We start from the raw sequence: 23,732 nt of genomic DNA, 5'->3' as shown, positions 1-23,732 counted from the left end.
TTATTGTATGTACAGTATGCTTCGTGTGTAATGCTCAGTGATCCCACACATTAGACTAATGAACATAAACATGAGACACAAATAACACACACACATACTGACAATGGCAGAAGAACAATTTCTGAAAGAAATCACAATGTGAGTACAAGAGGAGGCTTAGGTGCACAGGTAGAGTACCAGCTCAATGAGAGGGTCAAGGGTCACACTTGATTTATTTCTTAACAAAGTGAATACATTATAAAACGGTAAACAAATTTAAAACGCATTTAAAGCCTGAGTGTGTGTGTGCATGTGTCCCTGAGGAACAAACACACCCCTACATTCATAAATCATTTTTTAAATAGTATCATTCTTAGAACAATTAATGAGATCACAGTATAGAGAACCGTTTTATTGGCACAGAACTGTAAGATAAGGACCAGCCGTCATTAAAGCTTGCTTAACATGTAGGCAAACATAAGCATACTGTATGACTGAGACACCAAGGGACAGAAGAATAAAATCAAAAATGCAAGACAGAAGTCAGTGCATCGATTGTGTGTGTGTCAGTAATCAGGTTCAAGTATTACACATAACAGTCAGGCGACAGAGAGAACGACAGTAGTCCTGTGTTTGAGTTGGGCATTTTGTTGTGCTGCTACTCCACCAAGCCAGCATACAACCTTTCACCTGTATGTCTTTCTGTATAAAGCATCTCCCCATCAATGAATTCTTCTACGTGTAAATCCATCCATCTTTCTACTTCAAAGTGCAGGGTTCATAGGGAAAGGGGGGAAGTTGGCTGCCAGCAGATGGGAGAGGGGCATCACAGCGTCATTTGCTGTAGGAGGCACAGGATGCATTAAAACTGATTAAACCTTTTTTAGTAATTTGCATGTCAAACAAACACGCTTACATTGTTTACTTAGTTTGTTCCCCTTCCATGCATTCTTACCTGTATACTGCTGTAGATCCAGGGCAGAACACTACTGACTTTAGTGTAAACGCCCGGCTTGTTTCTTTGACCACAGCCAGATCCCCAGCTGGTGATCCCCACCAGGTACCAACGGCTGCTTCCCTTACACACCAGAGGTCCACCACTGTCACCCTGAAAAATACTTTACAAGTTCATATGTCTGTGGGATGTTAAGGCACAGTGCATATACATCTGACTGACTGCTTACCTGACACGAGTCTTTGCCCCCTTTCAGGTCTCCGGCACAGAGCATGTTCCTGCTCACGGCACCTGAATACACACTGGGGCTGTTACACACCTGTGTAGTAATGATGTCCACAGTAACTTCCATCAGATCCCTGGAGACGGTGCCTTTATTGGAGAAAACAATAAGCTCAATCATTTTGCTGACAAGGCTCAAAAATATGTCAAAATAGTGAAATTTTACACTGAGCTTAAGAATAGGATAAGTTGATAAATATAGACACTGCCATGGCAACACCTAGTCCATCGTCGTCCCCTCTTTTGTCTCTAGTTTATCTGATTAATTGTGCTGGTGTGCATTCTTTTCCCCCTGTCATCCAAGAGCTGTCATTACAGACTTAATTTTAAACTCATTCTGCCTGTATTCCTTCAGATGACTATCTACCTGCTTTTTGACGACTGCCTGACTGCCCTAGCTCTCTAGATTTGTTTGTCTGGTCTTGTTAACGATTGTAATCCTGCCTTTTGACCTAGTAAAAATCAATGTAGGTACCAGATCTGTGATCCAGTGTTACATGCATTCATTTATTTCTCCAATTTTATTTATTTTTCACTGTGGCCGTCTGCCCGTTTTCATGAAGAAAGCTATATTTTTAGAATAACCTGAATCTTTTTTAGCTGTATTGGAGTATTCTGGACAAATACATAACCCTACCTTTCCAATCGGTTTGTGGGTTATTCCTAGACTAATGAAAAAGCGTTTAAACCAAGCTTTTAGAGCATACAGTTATGTAAATTCGACATTATAGAAGGGAACAAGTGATCAACAGTACTAGAAAATCAATAAGCACTTACACGTAAAGGCAGATGTACATAAAGCAGACCGTGTGACTGAATATACATGTCTTTATGCTACAGTGGAAGCTAATGGTTAGTGACATCACATTTGCAAACTATCAGCTCTTTTTTTTACAAATGAAGGAAACTTAGTGAAAGCCTCACTTCAAAGGACCAGCTAAGTTATTTTACTATTGATTCTTTGAAATGTTCCTTCTGGGAAATGTGTTTCAGATAATCATTTATCTATCAGATTTGCACTTAAATCTGTTTTACATGAAAGTTCATTATACCTGTTTATACTTTTTTTTATTCATACAGAGGGAAAATTCAAATTAGTAAATTCACTGAAAAGGCATAGGGATATGGTGTAGACTTAAACTAGTCCACACATGCAGGATGATATGATGTTTTGCAGATACACCTAGTAACTTCCTACCCCTTAAAAGAAGAAGAAGATCCAGCTTCCATCAGAGAACCATAATTCCCATCACTACTAATGAGGATCCAATAAAATAAACTATAAACCTAATTATATAATTTGTTACAATTCTAGTAAACTCGGTGACTCCGTATTCCATCTTACCTGATCCTTCCTCAGTGGTGCCAAAACCTGAGGTCCAGCATTTGGTTCCAGGGGGAACTTGTTGGTCAAAAGTTGGAAGACAAGCTGGCTGGACATTATCTGGATAACACAAAAGATGTATTTAACTTTTGTAAACACACCGGCACACAGCACACAAGGTTGTATGCTCAAAACGATAAGACTGTAGACAGATGAACAGACACACACACACACACACACTGGGCTGGGCAAATCAGATTACCAGTATGACTGTGGATTCAGCACAGACTTTAAAAGCTCAGAGTGAACAGCAAGAGAAAAACATTTCCAGCCAGCCGGGAACCTGCATATTGGTTTTACCATATGACTCAACGCTAGTTTTTGGTTAATGATGACCAAATTCTGTTCTATTTAGATATTAAATCACTCTTCACGTAAAAAGTAAATAACCTGATTCAATGGACTAATGTAACTGTATTGGAATCATAAGGGAATTTTAAGCATAATGTTATAATGCTATTGATCTCACTGAGCCATTCTTTTTTTCCGCAGTCAAAGAGCAAAGACTGGAGGATGTACAACTTTAGTGACTTGTTGAAGTACTGCAGAATTAACGTTTATTGACACAGGCGATTTAACCCAGGTCAGTTGTCTTTAAAGTTATTCAGTCACCCATCAGGCCAAACTACATACACTTATGGACACATAGTCCCTCCCAACAAGAACAGGTTTTGTTGCATTTCTTCTCTTGCTGCTTGGAGGTCAGATTTCTACCATGACAGCTAATCAGATGCCGATGTAATGACCAAATTTTGACCTCAACCTCAGGTATGAAAGTAGGATGAACATGAACATAATTTCCATCAAGTGACGATGTGACTGACCATTGAAAAGAACAGGAGATGTAAGTTTGAGCAGAGCAATGTCTTGGTCATTTGTCTCTGTGTTGTAGTTCTCATTGAGTAGGATCCTCTTAACCCCGTAGGGCTCAGATAGTCTTGCCAGAGACACCACTCCGACATACACTTTCCAGTTTTCCGCTGAGAGAGCTGAAGACTTGCTTCTGTGACACAGAAAAAAGACTGTTCAATGGAAAGCAATGGGCTCATATGAATATCGAATTGGTGCTTATAATTTCAGTGAAGATGACAGAATCTTTGCATTTTCAACTTTGAAATGAATCCGTTCAATTTTAATGATGAGACACAAATAAAGTACAATGTACAGTTTAGAGAAAACCGTGAATCCGTAAGTGTGGCAGTCAGTCACCTTGGGAAGCAGTGGGCAGCGGTCAGCACATAATCTGGAGAGATCAGGACTCCTCCGCAGACATGGGATCCTCTGAATTGCAGCGAAACCTGCCAAGGCCACTGACCAGACTTAGCTACGCTGCCCCCAATGATCCGGGATGTTGACGGCTGCCGACCACAATCTGGGAATGGGAGACAATGTGAGATACTGTACAATACCTTTATTTATTTCGATAAATTTAGTATTATTATTTGGTTAGTTTCAGTGAAATGGTGGTGATAAAATGATCATGTTGCATTATTCCTTTAACAAAACATGCTTTACATGGAGCATGTATCATTATAAAGATATACATAATGAACTCAAAGCCTACAGGTATCATTAAATCATTTCCCATCCCCTTAATCTTACGGGATATTTATCAAGTTTTCTAGTGCTGTCATAGGTGTGTGTGTGTGTGTGTGTGTGTGTGTGTGTGTGTGTGTGTGTGTGTGTGTGTGTGTGTGTGTGTGTGTGTGTGTGTGTGTGTGTGTGTGTGTGGGTGTGTGTGTGTGTGTGTGTGTGTGTGTGTGTGCATGCGTGCCTGTGTGTGTGTGTGTGTGTGAAAGAGAGAGAGTGACTGGGTGTGACGCACAACTTGAGGAACAGATGGAGGCTCCTTACCCACACACTGCAGGGAGACTGTCTTCTGGTCTGGGCAGGATGAACTGCGTAATATCATGATGAAAAAAACATGTCAGTTTTCACAATGCAATAAACCAATATGCACTGTACTGCTGTTTTTTGGTAGCGTTTTAAATAAAAAAGCAGTCTGTGGTGTAATATTCTGCTTTCACAAATATTGATAGATTTTGCCTGATGAGATAGATTTCATCATCAGAGAGAGATCAGAAGGATCAAATATTAGGCTTGAGATGTTTACCTGACTTTTACCCGACCCTGGATAGGCAAAGATGATCTGCTGGTCATTATTAAACCAATGGAGTCCTGGGATTGAATTGCTTTGGTGACAAAGGACCTGGTGATAGAGAGAAAAGGCGTTTTAGAGACCTGAAGAGATAAACTTACACATACAGAGATCATTTTGTTGAAACAATGCCTGATTGAGTCTGGAAACTCATTCTGCCTCTGTCACACTGAGACACCCCAGTGAATCAATTTAACCCTAAACACACAGCTGCAGGTAAGTAGGAATGAGATGAATCTCAGCGGGTAAATTACAGGTTGGAGACAGAAAGCCACACGTTTGCTCGCTTGTGTTGAAATTGAGTCTGGCAAAATGAGTGCCTAAATTACATCTTTATAAAGCCTGAGCTCTGAGTGATGATGGTAATAAATATTTTGATGTTGGAGTTCTGCTGCTGTTGCTACTGCTCCAAGACTACTTTCTGTGTGTCACTTTAGGTCAGGTTTGATAAAACTAAAATTGAGTTAAGTCAATGATTCTTTACCTTCTTAATCCTAGCTGAGCGCAGGTCTGGTCAGCATAGCTCTGGTCCCAGTCTTTGTAGCACACAGGTAGGAAGCGGCCATCTTGAGATGTCTTGACCTGCAGACTGCCGTCCTTGACAAATCTCACTGAGGAAGACAAAAGAAAGAAGACAATTTAGATGTCCGCTTCTGCTGGTTATGCTTTACGCAACGTGTCAGTAATGTGGAGTCGTTGGCCTGTGCCGCTGATGTTAGAAATACTACAAACGATTACAGTAAAACCATAAAACAAATATTAAATATATTAGCTTCACTAGGCAAGACTCAATAAATGCAAGCATGCTGCTGTGGGCAGTTTATTTCTTGTCTTTTTTTTCACATCACATTGCATAATTTCCCAAAATAAAATTTGGACAAATGTGCTGTCCACTGGAATGTTCTTCTTGATGAAAAAGTATTTCATACATAATTTACCGATCAAGTTTATTCTCTTGTTAATAAATAAGCCTGCCATAGAATGTTATCCCTGTCATTAAACCTATGCATGAGAACTCAATACGAAGATGCTCTATAGACAGTTTTTTTTTGTCCATTTTGAGGGCATCCTTTTGGCTGTCATGTGTCTGGCCATCCTTCATCACCATCTGTCCTGTGCGTTAGTTAAATTCTGGTGTGTGTGTGTGTGTGTGTGTGTGTGTGTGTGTGTGTGTGTGTGTGTGTGTGTGTGTGTGTGTGTGTGTGTGTGTGTGTGTGTGTGTGTGTGTGTGTGTGTGTGTGTGTGTGTGTGTGTGTGTGTGTGTGTGTGTGTGTGTGTGTGTGTGTGTGTGTGTGTGCATGCAGCTACTCACCACAGTTTGATTCGTCAGTGCCCAGTTGGCAGTCTCTTATCGCATCACATTGGACAGTATTGTTGGGGCAGATGTCATACTTTGGCAAAGTTGGATTTTCATCTTTAGGCTCATTGTACTCATTGTAGAGGATTGATGATGTTGCGAACCGGGTGCCATAACGAACTGTCATTGGGGTAGTAATGGGTGTAGGTAAGTAGAGGTATGTACCATTATTGTTATCCTTAACTAAATCTAAGTCTAGACATGAAATTAGAACAGATAAACACTTTACCCATATCCCTGACTTAGTGAATATCAGCAACTGTTTGAAAAAGATTTCAACATTTATAACTAGGTCCCATGGTGATCCACTTCTCATTTGTCTATTTTAACACTGAACATATGCTACAGCCCGAATCTTGAAAAACATTTAAATTACTAACATTTTGTGAATGCTGACAAAGGTCAATGGAACAACAGCTTATTTTATTATCTTAGAAGAGAAATTTTATAAAAGGGCCATATGTTTAAAAAGCAAAGGGATGCTAGAGCAGGATACTGTAACCATTTTTTTTTCCAGAACCTGGCAATCAATGCTCTTTTTAGTAGAATAAAGCACCATAACAAAGTCATTTTGTTCTAACTTAGAATCCAAACCACAAATCTGCTGTCATCAGAACCACTAGGGCAAAAGAAACATATAGTTTCCATGCAATTATACAATAGTCCAGAATAAATTAGAGCTGCAAATAAATATTAATTACAACGCCCAGTGATCTGTATGAATAAACACATATACCTCCAAGCCAGATGGCCAGTGCCAGCAGACCGAGCACCAGTAAGGCTCCCCCTGAGCCTCCATAACACTGGGCATTATTCTCACAGCATCTCCTCCTCTTACTGCTGGGCGCTGGATACAAACAATAACAAAAAACATATATACAAACACACATTAATAAGTAATAGTCACACACTTGAATACATTGTATTCTCAGAAAAATCTGGGAGCTGCGGATATCACTCACGTATGCTTGACCGTGTGACTTCAGGAACCACTACAGGTGGTGGATACTGGGGGATGTAATGTGGATGGGTGGGGGGTGTCAGGCCTGGACCCACGCCATACACCACCTCCTCATAGGACTTGAGGGGGGGCAGGGTGTGCACGGCAACAGAGTAGTAAGGAGGAGGGGGATCGTTCTGTGAGGAAAAGACAAAAGAAGAATACGGCTAAGTCAATAACTAGCGAGAGGTCATGACATAAAATCCCTTATTGTAAAAACACAGATAGACAGACAATAGGCTAAAGACATGTTTGGTTGCCAAGACTCAGCACGTAGCCCATTGTTCTCTGTGTAATCCTTACATTTTTATAAAGCCTATATTTAGGGTAACATCCTCTAGTCTGGGTATCTTGGCAACAGTGTCTAAAAGATCAGGTTTTAAAAGTTCATTTCCTCATTTTTCAGTCACGTTATCTCATTCTTCTGCCATTTTTTGGTTCACAGCTCCCAGTAGCAATAACAAGAACATTAGACAATGGTTTTAAACAGTATTTTAGTTTAAGAAACAGGTAAATTAACATCTGTTCACAAAAAAGAAGTCATTGGGAGAAGGAAGGTGACCAAAACTTAGGTTCTGCGGCAACAGTGCTTTTACCCAAATGGCTAAAGCTCTATCATGAGGTCCCTGTGAATGACTCATGATAAACTGATACATAGTAAGAGTCTCTGCCAGGTTTAACAATGGCCTCTAAGACTGTCTTTTGTTTACACAATGACTTGTGAAACTCTCTTATGAATGTTTATTTGGTTTCATGGTTCAATTTTCAGTTCCTTTTTCCATGAATATGGATGAACCAGTGACTAGGTAATGATGATTTGGCTTCCAATTTTTTGACTTGTTTGTAGTGCAAATTGGAGTGGAAATGTTACAAATATGTTAAAGTAATAGTTTAACATTTCTTAACAAACTTGTTTAATTTCTTGCTTAGATAAGAAGGTTGATACCACTCGTCTTGGACTTTCTAGTGCCTTTCTAGTCTTCTGACTACTCAAGGTGCTTTTACACTGTCACATTTTGCATGTCACATTCAACCATTCACATTCATGATGGCAGAGGTTACCTGCCCATCATCTAATCTGGGTGGGTGTGTGAATGTGGTTTGAATGATCATCATCATTCAAACCACATTCACACACCCACGCGCAGCACAGAGACTAATTTGGGGTTCAGTGTCTTGCCCAAGGACACTTCAACATACGGACCTGAGGAGCAGAGGATCAAACCGCAGATCTTCCGCATGGAGGACGACCAAAGAACCGCCACAGAGTTATCAAGAGCAGAGGTTCTTGTTCTTTTTTCTGCCAAGGAGTTGAGGCTTAAATGATCCCCTCATGCTATGTCCCTTGGAATACTTTCACATACTGTATGCAGTGCAGACCTCAAATTATCCAGACATTAACCGGTGGGCTGTACGCGTGAACACATATATCCAATTCAGTCGGACCAGGCATCAAACAGTTTAACATGCCAGTTACAAAAAATGGGTCTTAACTCTGAGCAAGAAAGCAAAAAAAAAGCATATATCCCAAGCTGAACTTATCATTATTTCTTTTACTATTACCAGTGAAACTGAGCTAACACTTCATAATACAAATTCATGTACAGTTGCAACATGTACTAATTATATTGCTATGCTCTTTAATGGTATGTGAAATGCAACTTGGGAAGGTAAGAGCAGAGATACAGAAGTTCCCGAATGCAGAATGTTATGTGACTAAACTTGTTTGAGCACACCACCTGTTTGCAGTTTCCTCCATGCATTTACAGAAAGTGACACTAGATATCTACTGCATACTACAATCTACGGAGATGGCACTGACTATTGGTGGACTTGCTACAAAAGGTGTTTCATAAGACCCTTTCTATTGCATGCTGATCAAGTTTCGACATGCACCTATAGGCAGCATACACGCCAGTTAATTGAAAATGTCCACGCTGAAATAGGTGGAGGAGCAGGTTCATCATATTTCCCAGCAGAGTACACTTGGGTAATCTTGCATAGTTTGCCTGTCGGCCATTATCGTGGAAAAATACTGAAAAAAAAAAAAGATTGGAGGGTACATGTGACATTTTAAAAGGTCAATATTTTACTCAAACAGTAACTTTGACTATATAACGTTACCACACAAATGTAAACTAAAGCATTCCTTCATGTTTGGCTTGTTAACTGTGTATTTTTATAACCCCAAATCATATTTTTTCTCAGTGGGCTTTACGTTTTGTATAACATCCAGCACCCTTTATCCTTAGACTCTCCAAAACCAAATTTGGAAATTGAAGGATGAAGTGTTCCTTTATAGGTGGACATCATTTTTCTATTTCTTATCAAATCATTTGAGGTTGTTCCACTAGATGAGATGAAAGTTGCATTGTCACAAAGCCTTTTCTTCTTTGCTCATGAAAAGTTGATGTGGAGATACACAAAATGAATAACAGAATAACATTATTAGCTAAATAAAGCAAGTGTAAGTGTTGCCCTATAGAAACTAAAGAAATAAACTATTTTAACAGAATCGTTTAGGCAAAACCTTTATTTTCAAACTCCCTTCTTACCTGCTGTCTGGCAGGTAAATTGAAACAAAACTTCTGATGTTAGCCTAACGCTTGTAATGAACAGCACTCTTCAAGCATATGGAAGCCGAACAGGTTTACAAAGGCAAATAACCACACAAAAATCTCAAACAGAGCAGTTACAGAACAAGAGCTACCATTCAGAGTCAGGTGTCAGGTGTATTGATCAAGGAAGGAAGAAGTTTGATTATTGACTGAAGGAAGGTTAAAGTTAGACAAGAGGCTAAGAGACAAACCATAGCAAGCAAAGTATATATAAGTTATAAAAGAAAGACTAAAGGAAGAACCTACCAGGTCATGCTTTGCCATCAGGTCAACAAAGAGTGGAGAGCGGAGGTGAGCGGAGGTGGGTGGAGCTTTTTCACATCCAGGCGTGTACTCAGTCACAGAGCAGTGGTTAGAGCATGGTGGTGCCACATTAAACACCTCTACTCTTCTCTCCTTTCTACTCAATTGTGTGTTTGTCACTGACCTTCATCCAAGCAACAACAGGTAGGTCTGCCTCCCCCTTCTCACCTGACACCTCCCACTTCCAGCATCCATCATTCTCTCAGTCCTTCATTCTTCTGCTCACAGAGACGGGCGCGCCCACTGCACCAGTTTCCCACCTGTCAGACTGGTTTCGTGGCCGCCAGCGACTGTCAAAGCTTGGAGCTCAGTACTGAGCTCCATTATGGCTCAAATGACACCAGTTGAGCTGTCAGGACCCTGGAGCAAAAATGTCCTTTCAGTAAATTGAATATTTAACACAGGTTTTCTCATCTGCAGTGGTGGAAAGTAACTAAGTACATTAACTCTCAAGTATTGTACTTAAGTACAATTTTGAGATACTACTAGGTACTGTTACTTTTTCCTTCTTTAGAGTTATTTCATATCTTTAGTTACGGTTTACTTTTTCTAAACGTATTTGCAGAATAATACATAATATAACCAAAACATTAATTTTGATGTATTATTATAGATTAGGATAAAATAATATTGATTGATACCCACAAGCTTTCCATCAGATACAGTTTATAAAATACTTCAACTTTGGATTAATTCTTTAATAAAAGTACAAGAATATCATATACATTATTTTGAAATTGGCCATCGCTGCATAAGAAGTACTTCTACTTTCGGTACTTTAAGTATATTTTGATGCCAATACTTTTTTACTTTTACTTAAGTCAATATTTGAATGCATACTTTGACGTCTAAGGGAGTATTTCTACACTGTGGTATTGCTACTATTACTTAGTAAGACCTGATCAGTACAAGACCTGAGTACTTCTTCCAACACTGCTTATCTGTGAATTTTACACCACAATATAAGGAAATGCTGGAGAAAAAATAGCTCTGTCATTGAATCCTGGAAACTAAGCTAATGATTAATGCGCAGTGCGCACATTTGTTAAGGTGACACTCATATGGGTGCCACCAGTTTTCATTAACCTCTATCTGTAAAATTCCATCTTATACACAACGACTCAGCTGCTCCCATAGCAATCCCAAGTTCTCAGATGTTGCTTCTGGGAACTTTTAGAGCTACTTCCTTAATTTTTTCCCTTTTAAATGAATCACTAGTTCCTCTGCCCCTAGTTTTTGTCAAGTTTTGGCTGCAAACCATCTACAAGAAGAAAATATACATGTTTCCATACAACAAAACTGCATTCGTAATTGTGTTTCCAGGGGAACATATTTTCCCGTGCACATTGTGAAACGGCTGTTTGTGGTTATTGTTGTGTATTTAAACAAAACTACTTATGTTTAGAAAAAGATGATGGTTTTTAGTTAAAATGTGTTCAATTGTTATATAATTTATGTTACCTACGTACATTGATTTTTGGGTTTACCCGGTCTGCGGGGCTGCAGTCAGGGGTACGGATTTAAAAGGCCAAGTAAGTGCTTCAGTCACTGAGTCAGTGAGAGTTACATGTCAGAATACAGTCACAACAGCAGATGGCGACAAAAATATCTAAAACGAGTTCCTTTTAATGGCGAGCCGTCAATCACAACTCGGTTTACATCGAGACTGTATACAGAGCAAACTACCTTACCGTGACAGGTGTCTTAAACATGGAGAGACACAATGATTGCCCCGAATAAAGTGTTTCAAAAGCCGGCCAAGTAAGCCGACAACTAAGGAGTTATGATGTAATTTCAATATAATGGTGATTAAGTCAGCAAAGTCACACAGAGGTCAAGCAACCGAGAAACAGGGGAGGCTCGTTGTCCAAGATCTAGAGATTTATGTAACTGGTCTATTAGATGCAGGAGGTATCACTTGGTTTTGTAGTGTAATTCTGGCACAAAATAATCCAATGGTCTTTTTCGGCATTTACATCAAATAAGCCATTGAGACAGTTTTTTTCCTGTTACAAAAATTAACAGGGAAATCCGGGAGAGTCACTAACAGACGGGCGTGGCTAACACTGATTAGCTCGGGGCAGTAGGTGAAGGCATTAAAACATCTTTTTTAACCACTAATACGGCTCAAAATAACACCAAACCTCTGCAGTAGCATGAGAAGAGTCCCTACACATAAAAATATACTCGTTTCTTGTTAAAAAAGATTTGGTCTTTTCCGAAAATTAAATCTTAAAAAAGGAGGGTCGTCTTATAATCAGGGTTCTCGGATATTAGGGACACTACCGTACATGTGAAATGAACAGCTTTCTCGTGGGTGAAATTCCCATTCCCATGACCCATCCACCTAACCAGACCTCAATCCTACTTTGATTAGAAACTTATTCGTAATACGTCAAAGACAAACATAATCCGGGACAAAGATGCTTCCATCAAAACATCATTGAGAATGCAGTTTGTTTGTATGGTACCATCATTTTTAGGAGATAAGGCTGCCAGTCTTGCGTATTCCCTTTTTTTTCCAGTTCCTGTCACTTGAGACCCTCTACATATCACCACTGCCATTTTCGGTTCCCTGCCTATTTGAATTATGTCTGGATGACTTGACAGGGACTGATCCTTTGCTGTTTCTCCCTTCGCTTCTAACAGCTAACATGCTTCTCAGTGTATGTGTTTGCTGCCTCTATTGATCTGGGGCTGAGCACCTGCTCTTATATACAATATACTTTACAACACGTAATTGTGAATGTAGGGCACTGTGGTGGCCTTATGGTCTAAGACTCATACTGATATCCCAGATTTTAACCTGGCTGAGGGCCTTTCTGTTACGTCATAACCAACAATCTCTCTCCCCATATTTCCTTTGTCACAACTATCTGTGTACTATTACACAGATAAAAGTAAAAATATCCCGATAACATACAGTATAACAATGAATGTGTAGCAGACAAACTAGTTTTTGTGTGGGTTTATTTAAATTGAATAATTCCTGAGATACTGTATTACATACTGAGTTTATAAGAAGCACCACAAGGGTATTCAATGTGAGGATGTCTTTACCTTGTAACACAAGTAGAGGGAGATGTTTTTTATACTCTTCGCACTTCTCACGTAGAAAATGGCTCATGAGAAAAGCACCCCCCCCCTTTCTGAACAGCAGATGATCTCTGACATTTAAGTGTCGTCTGAGGGTTCAGATTTACTCAGCAGTTCTCTCTCCATCTGCAAGACAGAAATCAAAAGGTGAAACTAGCGTACAGGTTCCTCCATTTACCAGTCATTATTACAGTCACATGTGAAAAGGAGGTGAGTAATAGAAAGGGAAACTGCGGTGACATAATTGGCTCTATTTCAGAGAAAAGTGCTTTCTCAGAATTTAAAGTATATTTATAATATCCAAGTATTGACTAACTGATAACGAAGTACAACAAATTATCAACTAATGATTGACTTCACCCGAACATCCTGATGCATTCATCTTCAGTGTATCATTCTGGTATTGAGGGCTGTATACTAACAACTTATTAATGCAGTTTAAATGGGATACTAAACATTAGATAAGCATGCAAACAGCAGTTGTTTGATCTCTTTGTGAGGAGACAAATTTCCCGTGAAGGATGTAAACATTACATTTAGTTACCAAACAGGATCATGAGGAAAAAAGCGGCTAAAGGCTGGCACTGTTGTAATGTAAACAGAAGACACACCTGAGATAATTGGCTTGGTGTAACTGTGAACATCCCTTTAGTTTTAGGACAATTATAAATCCATCTTGTTATTTCACATTAATTGTAGAGCGGTATGCAACGAACACAGGAGGAAAATCCAAATGCATACGTGAAAGGTAAAGGATTTGTTTAACGCTTCACACATTTTATCTATGATGCGTAATGGAAGTACAGACAGTCAGTTGGTGGAGGGACATTTTCAGAGAATTTTCCTTGAATAAATTATTACTAAATGTGGACCAGCTCATTTTAAAGAAGAAACTCTTATCTTAGATAGCCACCCACATTAACCTTATATCACACAGTTCCTTTTAAAGTCTTACAAAGTGTTGCCCTGATGTGTTTGAGAGTGAGATGTGGTGTGGAGATATTGTTCCTCTGTAACTGTGGTTTGATGAGACCATAGAATAAGATACAGAAATTGCCTTCCAAGTTTTTGAAAATGTCGCAGGCAGCTCTCTTAATGTTACTTTAGTTAACATGAGTTAATTATTACTTACTTAAAAGACATTTAAGACATCACATAAAAGAAAAATCTTAATTCCAGCTTCATTTGTGGCATACTACACTCATAATGCATAGTTATGATATAGTGTTAGTATATGTGTTAATGATGCATATAAACGTATCTCTATCAACAGATCAAGTAATAGTTTATCTTTAATGCCAGTAATTCATGTTTGTTTTGCTTGTTAAACATATTATTTCAAATAAACATATTCATTCAAATAATCTCAGAACTCAACTGCAATGCAGTCAACCACAACTGAGGTTTTACAGACTATCACGGGAGAAGATACAAGTACATGTACTGTAGCCAAAAAAGACACACAAATACCAACTAAAGAAGAGAACAAATAAAGGCAAATATATGTCTAGGGAAACCAAGAAATAGGAAATGAGCTTAAAAAGCACAAGAACACCTCTCCAATTGAACTACTGCCCACAATTACAAAAAGCGAAAGGGGAATCCCTAAATGCTTCTCTTTTCTTGTCTCTAAGCCGTGACAGTCCAACAGTTTTTTTATAGTGGTTCACTGTACAGCACGAAACCTGCTGAGAGTGGGGAAAGAGGAAAAGAAAAAGCAAAAGAGGAAGGAAAACATTTGATGGGAGAGCTGAGAGAGAGATGAAACTCGCACCAGCGTCACTGATGTAGTCACAACAGGAAGTGTATCATGTGAGAGGGAGGGGAGTTTAACAAGAGAGGAGGAAAGTTGAGGAGATCTGTGTCAATAACTAAGCAGATACAAGCTGCCTCTTCTTGTTTCTTCTATGGATGAACAGACACATTATCAGTGAGAGAAGAGCTGCTTCCCCTCTGTCTACATTTATCAACTCTTTCACGATAACCTGAACCGTTACACAGACTAATCGTGAAGCAAAGATGTTTCTACAGTCCGATCGGTTTCACTGTAGATTGGAATAAGGGACTTTTTGGCAGCTATTGTGTGGATTATGACTCAATGATAATATCTCTCCAGAAACCCGACATGGATATGAGCAAAAGGACACCAATCCTTGTCTTCCTGTTTATCTACATAAGCTGTGTCTCAGGTAATTAACAACTTTTATACAACAGTATATTATGTCTGATTTTGTTTAGTCTGCTATTTAACACATGGTTTTCCTGACAATTCATTTTGTTTATCATTATCAAATTGTTACAGTCATGTATGTCAAATACAGACATTTGGAAAAATCTTTAGATGTTATGATCAAAGGTATTTTTTTTTTCTTCCTATCAATCCTATTACTTTATTTTCAATATGGTTTCAAGGTCGTCGGGGGGTAGCATAGAACGTTTAAACAAACATTTTACCTGTTCCACTCAGGTAAATTAATCCCACAGTTAGAATGGAAGTGGGTAAATCTCTGCTCCCTTTCTAAAAAAAAAAAACATGGTATCACTATCATCAGAGATTCCTTAAATAATTTGCAAGGTTTGCAAGTTGTGTCTTTTTTTTGTCATGAGATAACACGTCAGCACTTGCGTGGACAATGATGATTATTAATGATTATGATTTTACAGTCTGAAATCAAAACAGTACAAAAGTCTCCACTCTTGACCATTTAATATAAAACTGTATTATTTTTCAGAGAAATCTAAATGATCTTTTATGAGCATTGACTGCACATAATAATTCCCTTATTTTTGATTTGGCAGGACTGGTCGTCCCTCAGCCTGACAACCTGGTGGTGAAAATTTCAGATGGGGAGGTAATAGTACTTTGGAAACATCCTGTGGACGCCCCCGCAAACTGCCGGTACAATGTACAATTGGCAAAGTACGTCAGTGTCCTGTTCACAAACTTCCCATTATTTTGCAAAATTGCACAGATTTTTTCTTTACATCTACACTGCTTACATTTGATTTCCTCAATTCATGTAATTTTATAAGGGAGAATTGACTTTTGATGCTACATTTTATTTTTATTTTACGTTTTATCATTCACTCACTCATACATTATATTATGGTTTCTGTCCTCAGGTATAGTGGTGAATGGGCCATGGTGGCCAGCTGCACAGGGGTCAAAAGAATCTACTGTGACCTTAGCAGCCTCATACATGACTATCACACTGCCTACAAGGTCAGAGTTCAGCTGGCTGCAGGAAATAACGTGTCTGCGTGGACAGTCAAGAAGAAATTTCTTCCAAATGAAAGTAAGCATAGTTGTCAGGTTGATAGGACCTCCGTGTACCATGGTTAAAACATTGTATTTTGGCTGGTTCAGTTATTTAGGCACGCTATAGAGCTAGATTTTCTTACCTCTCTCTGTTCCTATAGGTGAATTGCAGCCTCCTTCCTTCACACTGTGGGCTACTTCCAGCACTCTCACAGTTTATGTTCACCAGAAACCCATTCTGAAAAAACTCTTTCCTTATGGGCTCACCTACACCATCTACCTGGAGGAGAGAGGACAAGATAAAAAGGTACAATACATGAACTAATGTAGGCATCCACCCTTCCCACCAACACTATCACTAAAATTCAAAACACAAGATTGGAACCGAGACAAACCCACAGCTAAATCTATCTGCCTGATGCAACATCTGACAGGATATATTTTACTATGCTGTCTCTACTGTACAACGTCATTGACCTGTGTGGCATTTTGATTTTTACTACAGAATACTACAGCATACCTGACAGATGACGTGGGGGACGATCAGAGGACTAAGTCTTTCAACTATCTCCGGTGGGGGAGAGAGTACTGTGTCAGCATCAAGGTAGAGGGCAATGGAGCTCGATCCACCAGCAGTGTGTCCCCTACACAGTGTCTGCTGCTGCCAGAGCAAGGTAAGAAAAGTATTACAATGTTGATGCACAGCTAAGAGACAGCAGCTTCAAACAGCAATCAGATTGTAACATTGTAGGTTAGTAAAAAAAAAAAAGCTGGAAAAATAGAAACAAAAACATTTGGCCTTTCAAAGACAATGAAAATAAAAAGAACAATGTCAATTATGTCAACTGGCTGGTATCCTTATGGATATAAGGCTGTTTAGCTTAGTTTAGCATACAGACTGGAAACGGGGAAAACTAGTCTGGATATGTCCAAACATAACAGAATGTGCCTTTCAGCACCTCTAAAGCTCACTAATGAACATGTTGTATCTCCTTTATTTAATCCAATACTTACTCTCCATAAAACTAAAACTTGTCCTTTGTTTCCACTGTTTTAAGTCTTTTTGCTAAATGAAGCTAACCAGCTGCTAGCGGTAGCTTCATATTTACTCTTGGCAAGAAAGTGGGTTAGCAATTGCATATTCCTCAAAATGCCAAACTAATCCTCTAAACGATTTAAAGTTTGTGAGAATGGACGACCTGCTGGATGCTGAAGATTGTGTTGCAATGATAAAAGTTTAAATCAACAGCTTATGGGGAGGCCTTTCACATAACTCTCTCGCTTAAACTGTCTCCTGTTTTTGTTTTTTCCAGAATGGTTCATAATTGCCATGTCATCCCTTTCTATTCTGGGTGTTTTGGCCATTATTGTTATCATGGCAACCATCCTCCTGTGTTACCTGAAACGTCCAGAGAAAACACCTGCTGCATTGGTATGAAACTTAAATTACAGAATACTGGGACCAATCACAATTATACATTACAAAGTTGTACTGTCAACTAGTTTTTACTGTAGGGTTTGCTCAGCTGGTCGTAAATACCTTCCTTAAACATGATGACGTTATAAAACAATGAATAACACAATAATCTCTATCTCCTCTCTTCTCACACCAGAAATCCCCTGTAAGTGGCTGGCTTCCACTGTCTGTTGGGGAAGGGACTTTGGAGGTTGTCACAGACAAAGGATGGTTCCTGTCTAGTTACAGAACAGATGTGAAAAACTGTGTCAAAGACCCAGTGACGCATGTTACCGTAACAGAGGACGATGGAGAGGAGGAAAGGAGGACCAGCTTGGACAGTGGGGTCAGCGTGGAGTCCAACTCTACGACAGACAGCGGAGGAAGTTCTCCAATGAGACAAGAGGACAGTGGCTGTGGGAGTTTGGGAGGACCGGAGACCTCCACAAGCTGTCAGACAGATTACCCACTGCAAGATGAGAGGACTGTCATGGACAAGGTGAGAAAGAGGGAGGATAGTGGGGTGGGGCTGGCCTGCCAGCTTGACTCTTCTTCCATGAATCTGGATGGACAGGACAGCAAGCCTGTAAAGGTTGCTGGAGGTAACTACCGCAGCCAGAGCTGCTCCGCTGAGCCGATTCACATCTGTGATGATGAGGAGATGTTTAAAGAGATGCTTCCTGACTCTGTTTTGGCCGAAGTGGTCACAGGTTACAGAGCCGGGCCTCAATCATGTATGTGCTCAGGAGCAGGTCGGTGCACTTGGTGCCATAAACAAGGCCATTATGAAACTGAAGTTATCAAACAATACAGAGCGATGTGTATTGAAAATGGACTACTGAGCAACAAATGTGATTTTGTGGACTCATACAATAGGGGACTTACATTTTCAAGTTATTCCAAAAAAACACAAATGGACTCTGTCATGGTGGATGATTTAGAAACAACTTTTATACAACTGGGGGAGACTTTCCCTCTGCTAACAGCTCTGTCACAGTTGCCTCTAGTGGAGGGAGGACAGGACTTCAAAATGAACAATAATGTATCCCTCTCTCTCTGTGACGTACAGCTGAAGACTGAGTGATACGCTGTGGAATGCAAAGCTATTTATAAAACTATCCTGACATAACCTGTCCGAGTGCAATAATGGAGCAATGCACCCCCCTTTCCCACATGACGCACTTGTTGAATCATAAAAAGGAAGCTTTATTTAGTGTTTGAGGGGAGAGGAATTGCTCTAGTATTGAAATTCTGAAGGAAATATAAGAAAAAAACAGTGCAAGCAACAGGCGGTTATTGAACATAGGAAGGAAATAGAGGTGAGACCACACAGCTGCTGCTGGCTGGCAGTAGAAGTCGGTTGGGGTCTCAGGAGCTTCTCGAGATGGAGAACATAACGTCAAACACCTTATTCAACCCTGTCTCACTTGGTATATTTAAAACTGACTACAATGCTGTATGCCGGAAGTGAAACTGGTGTGGGGAGAGATGCAGAGAAACAGTTTGACAGTTACATGCTTTTGGACATTTTGTGACTTCTTCCTGTCGCCCACCTCTGTCAACAAGGAAACCCAATGTCCGTAAACTTTCTGAAAAGTATTTAATACCACTACTGAAAATATTGGAAAAAGTAAAATACTTGTGAGCCGGTGTCAAACAAAGAAGCCAATATTTCTTTCCTCATTTTCAATAATGTGCAGGACATTTTGTCATAGATCTGGAGCAAGTGATATTTCTGTCTTATAGCCTAAACTGCCAATCTGTTGTTTAGCTATAGTCTGTTTATATTATTTATTATGTATGAAAAAAAGTATTTATCCATTGTTTATTGCTGTGAATATACATGTGACTCAGTTCATGTATGTCATTAAACGAAACTGTCTCTCTGAAATGTTCTGTACATGTCATACATCCGCAAAAAAAAGACAGGGAATAACATTATGTTGATTTCGGAAAATGCCTCACAGAAAAACCCTGAAACAACTGGAAAACAAACATTACTTATCACTTTGTAGTACTCGGGAACCCCATATACAAATTCTGTGAATTTACCAGGGCAGTGGTTTTAAAGCTTCTGAACGAAGACACAAGCACTTCCTCTTTCCCCTTCCACTCGATAAAAAAACAAAAAAACACTTCGCATTGAGAGATACAGAACAAATATTGTCCACACGGCTGAAATTTCATATACCCAACATGTATCTAAGTGAAATAACATTGTCACATCACCTGTTGGGTATTTACAGGGATGAAGAAGAACCCTGGGGGTGGTAGGAAAATCATGTGACCGACTTCTCAGCATTATGTACAGTACAGGGGGAAGTGAGACATCTTTTGGCTTGTCCTAAAAGTTAAGAAAGAAATCCTTCTTCGAAGGATTTAACATATCGGGAGGCTTTGGGGTTAACTTCTTTCTGTTGAGCCCTGGCTGATTCTCCCATTATGGCCACTACCAGTACTCTAATGCTGGAATAATGTCAGGACCCTACTTGGTTGACATTTAACTTTAGAGGTCAAAATCACACAACAAATGTGCAATTAATTACCAAAGCAGTTTGTATTGGAACAGGACTCAATTGAATTTTACAAGTTGACAAATTAAGTAGTGATATTAACCAAATATTTAATTGAAATTAGATGGACTCCAGGCGAACTCCCAAGAGCAACAAGGCTTCATGACTCATTAGTCTTCAGCACAGATCTATAATTCATGCAAATCCAGTGACCAGTGATTGCCAGGAGCTCTGCATGAGTTAATACAGATTGTGTGCGCAGATACGTGACATTTTTGAGGGGAGTTCAAATCAGGACAGCTGCAAATAGTTAACCCAAAAATAAATGTGTCACGTTGCAGAAATGAAAATGGCAACAGTCATCTATCAGACAGGGTCATTTACATTTGAACCAAAAGTTTGACTGCACTGTACTTTTTGACATCAGATTCTTCGTCCCAGATTAAAATAAGCTGATGGAAGTTTTGTGGAGATTCACATCCAAGCAACATTTACAGTGCTTTGAAGTACCCAGGCATACAAAATGTTATTTCTTACCCTCGACCGACAGGCATTAATTTACCTTTTTATAAACAAGGCATTGTAACAGACTCAACTTTTTCATTTGCTGTGGCCTAAAACGTCTACCTTTGGCCTATAATATAATTACAAAAAAAGAAATACCCCTTTTTCTTTTCTTTTTTATTTAGTGCACAACTAGGCTATGTTTTTGACTGAGAAAAAAGTTGACCTTTCTTCACCTTAGTGTAGGCAGCTCATATCAGAAAAACATCATCAGATATAGAGAAAAACATTTGGGTTTCTCTTAAAAGAAAAACTATGAGACATAGTTCCGCCAACTATAGAAAGTATCAAAAAGGCAGTAGATGTGACTTTGGAGGGAAGTTGCCTGCAGCTTACAAGAAAACTGATCTGCCTGGTTGCTGTGGTTAAAATGTGATATTCTGCCTTCACCTCAAAAGTTCAGTACACATTTGCCTATGTGTTTGTGCATGTGCGTATGTGTGTGTGAATGTATGTGTGTGCAAGTGTGTTTGCATGTGTGTGTGTATGTGTGTGTGTCACTCAACATGTTAAACAGACAGATGGCAAACTAATGCAGTGAGATTGCACTGTATTCCACATTGATTTTAATTAATTATTTGACAATGACGTGAAATTATAACTTTGCATAAACAGTGTAGCATGTAATGCCCATCCATCCATTTCAAAACAAAGTGGGGAATTTTGTTTTCAAGACAGACAAACGAAGTTGGCCCAGAGGCAGTGACTTGGTTTCAAAGCATGACATCACACAAAATAACGTAAAAATAATATGGTGAAATCCCTCCTCAGTGTTCAGGTTTCAAAATCAACATAAATCATAGCAGCAAAATACAAAGAGGAACACATGACTGAAAATAAGGTAGGCAATTTGTAGGAAAGAGGAGTGTGACTTCTGTTGCCAGAATCAACTGCCACCAAGTCAGGGCTTCATTTTATGACATTGGTGATGGAGAAGGGAGGAGGAGACTTCTTTAAGCCGACTTTACTGTAGATAGAGAGATCAAACACATTAAAATTGCCCATACAACCATTGAACAATTATATACGAGGGAATAAAAATTTGTCTTTGAAAGGCCTGTGAGGAAAAATCCACTTACTTGAGCACTTTGTCTTTCAGTGATGGCTCTATAGAGAAATAAAACATAGAATGAATATACATGTTTATGCGACAACATCGTGCCAGATTATTAATCATATTGTAGTCTTGATTGTGTGTGTTGTCAAGTGCCAAAATGTAAGCATCTGAATGCATGTTTCACAAGGTGGGGGTATATTAAAGGGTTTGTTCACTTAAAATAACAAAACCGTCCAGATAGATTTGATTTTATTCATGCAGGTTTTGAAATAACTGTCTCTCAAAACCACTAGAGACAAGATATAAATTTAGTTTTTGGAAGCCCCACTCACGCTTTTTCTTGCAGCAGTTTTTGCATTTGTTCTTGCAACAGAATTGCACGATGGCAATGGTGAAGAGAATCACCAGGATCCCAAAGCCCACAGCGACCCCGACTGCCGTCGAGTTAACCCTGCTCTCTATGAATACAAATATAGTGAGGTAATTAGATTATAGCCATAGATTAACATGAATCATCTTACAAGCGGTCAAAAAACAATAAATAAGCAGAGTAATGTATTTCTGACTTAAATGATTACCAACTGAAATAGTCGTCTGTCTGGCTGCCTGGGTTTAATGGATGAATATGTTCATTATTAATCAATCTCCAGTAAAGATGTCGGCCCCGACTGCATTAGCAGCCTTTAGAACGAAAGTGAAATGCCAAGTGCGTAGGCAGTTTAAAAGAGAAAAATACAGTTGACATTTGTATTACATTATTCTTCTTTTTACTCTCTTAACTGCATAAGTATCAGCAGCAGAAGATGGAAAACTTTTTGCTACTTAACTTTCTAAACTGTATTCAGTTTTACCTGAGCACCACTATATACATACATGCAGTAATGACAATAGTGAGTGGCCGCGCAGGTGTAAAAGGCTTAATATTTTAAAAGTTCTAAGTTACCAGCTAACACAATTAGAAGAGCTTGTAATGTATAATTACATGAACCAAGCAGCTCAATTACTGTGGGAAATGTGCATCAAGCAACGCAACAAAAATTAAAAAGGCACTGAATCCACAGAAGAAAGGTACATTTTGTTGGAATCAAGAAACAGCAATGTTGTAAAACTAAAACATTTGAGCAGAAAAATAAATCTGAAACATTACGCACAGGAAGATTTTTGAAAAGGTTATTTGTATGTCGCAGTTGCTATGATCTTAACTGAAACACTCACCTCCATTCCCCATAGCTGGCTAGCCAGGATGACCGGTGTTGTTGTTGTCCGTCTTCTCCTCTCCTCCCTGTCCGTTTGGTGTTAAGTTCTGTTACTCACTCACTTTACATTCGTCTTTACTAAATTATTTGTCTTGAATGTGAAGAACCAAAACAGTCTTTGTCCTTCTTTGCCTACGTCTGCTTGTCCATGTCCCCATACCAGTCATTCTTTTAAACCAGTCCATCTTCTTTCTATTCCCTGCCTTTCTTATTCATTAGCAAATGTTAGAACAAAGTGGACCTGACAGCCTGTCGTTCTCACATGGACTCTCATGTTAAGCAGCCCTTGCTTTAAAAAAAAAAGAAAGAAAGAAAATCACTCTGGAGTACTTTGATACTGTGCAGTCGGTGTAACAACTTTTCACAAAACATTCACCCTTTTGTATGCCTGTCTCACTGAGATCCAATAGGAAACTCAAACCCAAACAGAAACTCTATGGCATTCTGGTCTAGTCAAGCTTTAGGACAACTATTTTGAAACCGCAGCTACGACAT

The 23,732-nt window shown here is 39.2% G+C and overlaps 2 protein-coding genes across 2 annotated transcripts; one reads left to right on the top strand and one right to left on the bottom strand.

Moving 5' to 3' along the window:
• Positions 1-38: 38 nt before the first annotated feature.
• On the bottom strand, positions 39-10,129 carry tmprss13a (transmembrane serine protease 13a). The gene is made up of 13 exons (XM_083913445.1): positions 9,980-10,129; positions 7,078-7,252; positions 6,852-6,962; positions 6,071-6,235; positions 5,243-5,369; positions 4,714-4,809; positions 4,455-4,498; positions 3,810-3,972; positions 3,425-3,603; positions 2,562-2,660; positions 1,164-1,306; positions 935-1,087; positions 39-820 (listed from the first exon to the last, which is right to left on the bottom strand). The coding sequence occupies exons 1-13, from the start codon at positions 9,995-9,997 to the stop codon at positions 806-808; spliced, it is 1,488 nt and encodes a 495-aa protein (XP_083769571.1). The 5' UTR covers positions 9,998-10,129; the 3' UTR covers positions 39-805.
• A 4,927-nt stretch (positions 10,130-15,056) lies between these two features.
• Positions 15,057-18,931, top strand: il10ra (interleukin 10 receptor, alpha; the record flags this gene model as incomplete). Its single annotated transcript, XM_083914214.1, has 8 exons — positions 15,057-15,321; positions 15,932-16,052; positions 16,256-16,428; positions 16,553-16,698; positions 16,897-17,065; positions 17,705-17,823; positions 18,005-18,706; positions 18,917-18,931. Exons 1-8 carry the CDS (start codon positions 15,231-15,233, stop codon positions 18,929-18,931), a joined length of 1,536 nt encoding a protein of 511 aa, XP_083770340.1. The 5' UTR covers positions 15,057-15,230.
• Between the last annotated feature and the right edge of the window lie 4,801 nt (positions 18,932-23,732).

This window comes from Echiichthys vipera, assembly GCF_963691815.1.
Source record: "Echiichthys vipera genome assembly, chromosome: 5".
Taxonomy (NCBI): domain Eukaryota; kingdom Metazoa; phylum Chordata; class Actinopteri; order Perciformes; family Trachinidae; genus Echiichthys; species Echiichthys vipera.
The sequence above is the reverse complement of the archived record's forward strand: the minus strand, read 5'-3'. Positions and strand labels throughout refer to the sequence as shown.

What these genes read in the sequence shown, in the direction of transcription:
- tmprss13a (XM_083913445.1), bottom strand. An exon ending in GCTCAGCTAGGATTAAGAAG is followed by an intron (nt 4,810 to 5,242) that starts GTAAAGAATCAT and finishes CTCTATCACCAG; the next exon opens with GTCCTTTGTCACCAAAGCAA. An exon ending in GGGGCAAAGACTCGTGTCAG is followed by an intron (nt 1,088 to 1,163) that starts GTAAGCAGTCAG and finishes AGTATTTTTCAG; the next exon opens with GGTGACAGTGGTGGACCTCT.